A 6,749-nucleotide genomic window follows, 5' to 3' on the forward strand; every position below is an offset into this window, starting at 1 on the left:
CCATGAACAAATTATACTATATAGGATAAGAACAACACTGATGCCAAAAACAATTCTTCTACTTCTACTTATATTTCCACAATATCCAACAAACAACAATGTACCAGTAACTAGTAACGAGTGACCTTCATAAAATTTCATGATCTATCAGGCACAAAAAAAAAAAAAAAATTAAGAAGAAAAACTATAACAAAAAACTGAGATGAATGAAAATCCTCCTTGTCTTGTCATTCAATCCTCTGGACATCTTCAACTTGTGATTCTTTTACTGCAGCTTGAGCTTCAACCGGTACGTGTCTCGGCAAGTTCAGTAACTTGTGGTTCATTTACTGCATCTTGAGCTTCAACCAGTGTCTCGGCAAGTTCGGTAACTTGTGATTTCCTTAGCGCAGCTTGTGATTCTTTTAATCCCTTGATAATTTTCTTGAAAATTTTCGCATTTCCAGGATAAATCTTTTTTGCTGCCTCATAGTCCTTCACAGATTCGGCCCACTTTCCAAGCTATTTCCACCCCCCACAAAAAAAAAAAAGAACAATCACATTTTCATGATCCAACAATTAGGCAACAGAAAGTATTAGTTGTTATCCAACAATTCTAGATTCAGGAATTATGAACTGTGTTTTGGGTCTGTGTGTGTATCTGCCATGTAAACATATGGTATAATACCATTTGTTCCAACTACAATGTTTTGAAAATGAGTACAGAAGGATATCAATAAGTCACCTTGGCATATGAGTCAGCACGTTGGGCGAGAACGTTGTTGTTGTCCGGCCGAATTTGAAGGACCTGATTGCAAATTTCAATGCAATTTTCCCACATCTCCAATTGCCAGTGACAAGTTGCGAGATTGATTAGCAAGGATACATTAGGCTTGGCATATTTCAATGCAACAGTGTATTCCTTCAGTGCTATCAAGTAATCTCCCGAATTGTAATGCTTGTTTCCCGTGTGTACCAGTCGCACATGTTTATGTATGGCAGAGATTTCATCATTCGAGGAGGCTATCCTTCGGGCCTTTGCTACTTCTGCAACTGCAATCTCACCCCTGTACAGTACAAGAGTAAAACAATTCATCTCAATACTAATTGTTTATCTAATTCCAATGCTAATTTATCAAGGCCTGTACATGAAGGTAAAGTTCTTAGTACATATATATATATATATAAAATAAGCTAAAGGGTTTAAAACAACATTAGAATTCTGTTAATTCAATAAAAATCTGGTACCATCCTAAACAAATGGTAATATATATAGTTTGCCTAATTAATTACCTTCCTCGTGCCAACTGAATTTGCGCAGAAACGGCCCATAAGTATGCCAGAAGCGGCATTCCAGAAAAATATACGTATGGCAGAAGCTGCATGTAAAGATCGGGCACTCTTCTCAATGTTTCCATGGCTTCTTCAACTAAATCCATCCTAAGAAGCATCTCAGCCCTAAATGCCATGATCTGAAATTTTCAAATAAATTGGCAATTAATAAAAGGATTTAGAGACTTGTATATTTTGCTTTGGTACCACTGAATACTGCACGGTACACAAACTCATGTTAATTACCAGTTGAGAATAGTCGACTCCTTCTGCTATTATGGCATTGATTTCTCTGAGAGCGGCAATCCAGTTGTCTTCTTTTCTTGCCTTTTCAGCCCTTACCAGGCGGTCCTTCACTTTTGCTATTTTTACATGTAGGTCCAACCTGGATGCTTCACTTGCCTTACGCATGAAAAATTCTGCCAGAACAATCGCTCCAAGCCTGTAATTGATATTTAAAAACAATGATGTGAACAAATTAACTTAATAACTCATAAAGAAGAATTAGGAGAACGTTGGATTGCATAAAAAAATGTGGAATCATTTGGTGCCTTTAAATTTTTTAACCTCTTTGGACTATATCCAGAGACAAGTCCCAAGAAAAACAAAATATTGCACACAACAAAAATCTCAATTGCACTTTTTTTCATCAATTTGGGAAAGCGTCAAATTTAGAGATCAGAATAAATAAAACCCGGAAGAGACAATTACAGATATTTATGCCAGTACTACATAAAGATCAAACTTTTACAGAACTGAACCACTAAAATGTTTCCGGTAACTCAATTCGCCCAAAGTGTAAATCCTATAATGCTAAATCAATGTAATAAATAAAATTTCTGTGCACTCCAACAATATCAATAAGCATTAAGCTCAAATCTTTGTTTAACAATATATCAAGAATCATAAAGTTCAAATCTTTGTTTAACAATATATCAAGAATCACTTCAATTTAAAGATTATCTCTTTAATTTTCCACTGAGTCCAGAGACAGAGAAAAATGGAATGGTACCAATAACTAGAAGAAATGAGTGTGTATATATATATAGTGTTCTACTTGCCTTAGATGGAACAAAGACATTCGATACCAAAGTCTATCATTTGTTGAATCAATTTTGTATGCGTCACCAAACTCATCCAAAGCATCCGTAAGCCGGCCCAGACAAACTAAAGTTTGAGCCCGAGAGATCTTCAAATTTGCATTTCTGGGTGTTGTTTTTAACGCCTTGTCATATTCCTGCAATGCCTTTTCATACTTGCCCTTGTTGAACGCATGATCTCCATACTCTACCGTCTCTTTCCATGTGGGAAGACGTCCATTTGGAAACATTTTTGTTTGAACAGGGGTTGAGAGACAAGAGAGGTTTTGAATGGATCACTGGAGAGAATGAGAAAGGATTGTTTTCTTGGATGGCAACTGATAGAGAAAGAAAACAAAGAATGATGTGAAACAGAGCAGTGAGAGGCCGTTATATAATGATTAACGAACGAAGGATCAGGGGCAAAATTGTAAAAAAAAAAATGAATACACGTGGCATTAAGACAGGGGCTCTGATGTAACTGTGTATATTGTTTTGGACAATGCAAATTGCAAAGATCTTTACTTCTTTTTTCTTTACTTTTTCGTAACAGCTTTTTGGTTATGAGATACATTAATTTGTTGATCAATATATAACTTTAGATTGTTAGTTGTCAAAATAGGAAACAAGAAATTTTATTAGTATTTGCTTACCAATTTGCTTTTCTTTTTTTCTTTTTTTTCTCGAGATAGTGAAAAAGTAATATAAAAACAATTTTTTTAATTGTCCAGGAATTTTTTTTAAAAACAATCTTCATGCATCAATTTTTTAATGCTCGATCACAATATATGAAATATTTGAAAAATATATATATATATATATATATATATATTTTTTGTGTTCATAGTAATTATATAATTGGAAACATACAGTAAGTAATATATTTTGGCACGGTCTTTGCTTAACTATGAAGAGAGAAAAAAAGAAAATTGTGGGATGAGATAGACTAACTAGTCCCACAATTTTTTTTTTCTCTACTTAGTTAATTAGATTAATGGAGTTATGGATTTGCATCAGTGGGACGGAATAAATTGTCATGTCTCGTGAGACGAGATAAACGATCTCATTTTACTTATATTTCGATTTCCACTAGAACAACCACTCAATTGCGTTTTATTTTATTTTCGATTAACAAACAAATTGGCATATTAGATGTCAAAATTTTTATTAATACCATTTCAAGAAAAAAAAAACTCTGAAATTGAAGAATTCCAAAAATACCCAGGCCGCCAATTCAATCTACGACCTCATTCGGGTGGGGGGGCGCATATTGAATTGAAGACCCTCGTCCCAAAAAAAAAACTATATATCAGTATATTATAGTGCATTATTAGATTTAGATGATTATATTTTTTTGGCCAGCTGAAAACACGTTAATAGATAGTTAATAAAATAAGTACATATATATAATGATAATGTAGAGAAAAAAGGAATCAAATCTTCTGTCCACTAGTGGATAGGATTTTCCTGCCACCCTTGAAAATTAACCAATTTCATGCGCCACTTGTTATGTACTCTTAATGAAGCTTTTCACAATAATTAATTATTGAATCCATCATTAATAATTAATATTTGTAAACTAACTTATTAACTTTTCTAAATACAAAAACATTAACTCACATAATAAACAAAAATAGAAAAAACAACCATGTTTTTTTTATGAAATAATATTAATAACACCACAAGTTATCTTGAGATAATTATTATAAGAGGAGGGTTCAAATGCACCCAAATTTTTGTGCATTCAAATGCACTCTATTTTTTAAATCTTTTTTCTCCGTTTTCAAAGTCCGAATAGTCAATCCGAACCATTAGATACGATCTATATATTAAGATGTGCTTGGAGACCAAATTTTATATTTTTTGAAATTTTTTTACTATTTATTAAGTCACTTTAAAAATCGCTGATTTTACATTTTCTGGACAAGATCAGCGATTTTCAATGTGGTTTAATAAATAGTAAAAAAATTTCAAAAAATATAAAATTTGGTCTCCAAGCACATATTAATATATAGATCGCATCTAACAGTTCGGATTGACTATTCGGACTTTGAAAACGGAAAAAAAAGGATTTGAAAGATAGAGTGCATTTGGGTGCATTTGAACCCTCTTCTTATTATAATTAATATATAAATGAAAATAAATTTATAAAAAAATCCCACAAGATATTCTTTTATAAATAAAGTAAATTTATTTACTTACCATAAATTTTATGTACAATTTGAGTTATAAATGTTCAAATATAAACAAACAAAAAGTAAAATTTGGACATAATTTAATTTCTCTTAAATCAAGTTTGATGTTAAAATATAGACAAGTGTTCTCGAGAAAGGTTCTCATGTTACAAAATTTTGTGGTATAAAATGGCTAATTGGGATATTCTAATTAATACAACGAAGGTTCTCAAACGTTTTAAGAGAAATTACAATAATTTGTTCAGATTTAACTTTTTTTTCGTTTATATTTGAAAATTTATAACTCAAATTGCACATATATAATAAAATTTGTGGTATTGTGACTCTTATGTAAATAACTTTACTTTTTCATAAAAAGAATATCTTGTATTATTATTTATTTCATAAAAGACAAACCGGATTTTTTTTTCTATTTTGTTCATTGTGCAAGTCAATCTTTCTTTGCATAGAAAATTTACTAAGTTAATTTACAAATATTAATAAACAAATTTTGTAATTAGTTATTGCTAGAGAGTCTAAAAAACGTCGCATATGTATATTGGCTAATTTTTAAGGATGGCAGGAAAATTCTGCCCACCGGAGGGCAGAGGATTTGATTCCAAGGAAAAAAAAAACTATCTATCTACAACATATCAATGCCGAAGTTTAATTAACAAATGAAAACATCAAGACTTAAGGCATTGACATTTTATGATTTATGGCTCTTGTTGCTAGACAATGATAGTTAATAACAAATTATAATTATTTTTTAGCATTCAAGTTCCTTATTTAATTAAGATTTACTTGAAACAAAAAAAAGAGATTTATAACTTAACTTTTATGCATTTATTTTTCTTCATTTCTTTGACTGCTTAATTTTATACTAAATTAATTTAAAAATTTTAAATTTGACATGTAAACAAATTACTTGTGAAGTAGATCAATTTTAATAGTTTGAATTTGTCGTATAAAGTCATTCCGATACATTTTTGAGCTAAAATATCAAAAAAGAATTGGTGAGCTTAAGAACAACCTATTCATACTCCTCATTTAGTTGCAATTATATTTTTAGTTATTTATACAAAATAAAAGCTTCCGATAATAAATTTTAAATAACATACCGAACTATTTGTTTGTATGTTTTCATCTATTGACACATTGTTTATATTTTCTATTATATAGAAAGAGTTATTGGTACGGATTAAAAATACCGGTGCGTTGGTCATACACTACTACATAAATGTCACTATACACTGTTAAAAACTGAAGTTACACGAGTTCTGCAATCATGTCTATACACATTGTGTATAAAAAGATTGATATATTGTACATATTTGCAGAACCATATCTATATACAATTTACCGATTTTTTTATTTATATCCAAAATAAAATATAAATTTAAAAAACTAACCAACTAGCTAATGAAATTGCAAAACTATCCAAACCGGTTAACCATTAACCGGACTCAAATCAAATTTCCGGTTATTGGTTTCCCGGATCCATTGAAATAGTCCGGTTAACCATTAACCGGAAATTTGATTTGAGTCCGGTTAATGGTTAACCGGATTTGTGAATTTTCCTTTTCTTTTTTTTTTTCTTTTTTTTTTTTTTTTTTTTTTTTTGAAAACAGAAATTTTTTATTTTATTTTATTTTTGTATTAAAATATTAGAAATGTTGAATATATTTCTTTGAAAATAAATGGAATACAATATAATTTGATTTATTAGAAAGACTGCAACTAATAACCCGGATCAATATTTTTTAGGCCGGATTTTTCGCGGCTGTACGAAAAATTAATATATTTCTTTATGTGCTATTGGAAAAAAATAAAAATGCTTAGATTCTGAGTTATTGATCCCGGTTCAAAAGTCACTTCTATGCAATATAGAAAATATTGTGATCCTTCTAGGACATTTAATTTATAAAAAGTTGTATCTATTTTGATAATTCTTTTTAAAAACAATTATTAAATAAATTAAAGTTTTTGTTTTTTTTTCAAAAATAGAAACAACTTTTCATAAATTAAATGTCCTAGAAGGATCACAATATTTTCTAGATTGCATAGAAGTGACTTTTGAACCGGGATCAATAACTCAGAATCTAAGCATTTTTATTTTTTTCCAATAGCACATAAAGAAATATATTAATTTTTCGTACAGCCGCGAAAAATCCGGCCTGAAAAA

General features: G+C 30.2%; 1 protein-coding gene across 1 annotated transcript; it reads right to left on the bottom strand.

The window, feature by feature from the left end:
* Positions 1 to 1,268: 1,268 nt before the first annotated feature.
* On the bottom strand, positions 1,269 to 2,641 carry LOC144548354 (TPR repeat-containing thioredoxin TTL1-like). The gene is made up of 3 exons (XM_078297022.1): positions 2,373 to 2,641; positions 1,558 to 1,753; positions 1,269 to 1,451 (listed from the first exon to the last, which is right to left on the bottom strand). The coding sequence occupies exons 1-3, from the start codon at positions 2,639 to 2,641 to the stop codon at positions 1,269 to 1,271; spliced, it is 648 nt and encodes a 215-aa protein (XP_078153148.1).
* Positions 2,642 to 6,749: the final 4,108 nt, after the last annotated feature.

The sequence above is a fragment of the Carex rostrata genome, chromosome 33 (genome assembly GCF_964058835.1).
Source record: "Carex rostrata chromosome 33, lpCarRost1.2, whole genome shotgun sequence".
In the NCBI taxonomy this organism is placed as follows: Eukaryota; Viridiplantae; Streptophyta; class Magnoliopsida; order Poales; family Cyperaceae; genus Carex; species Carex rostrata.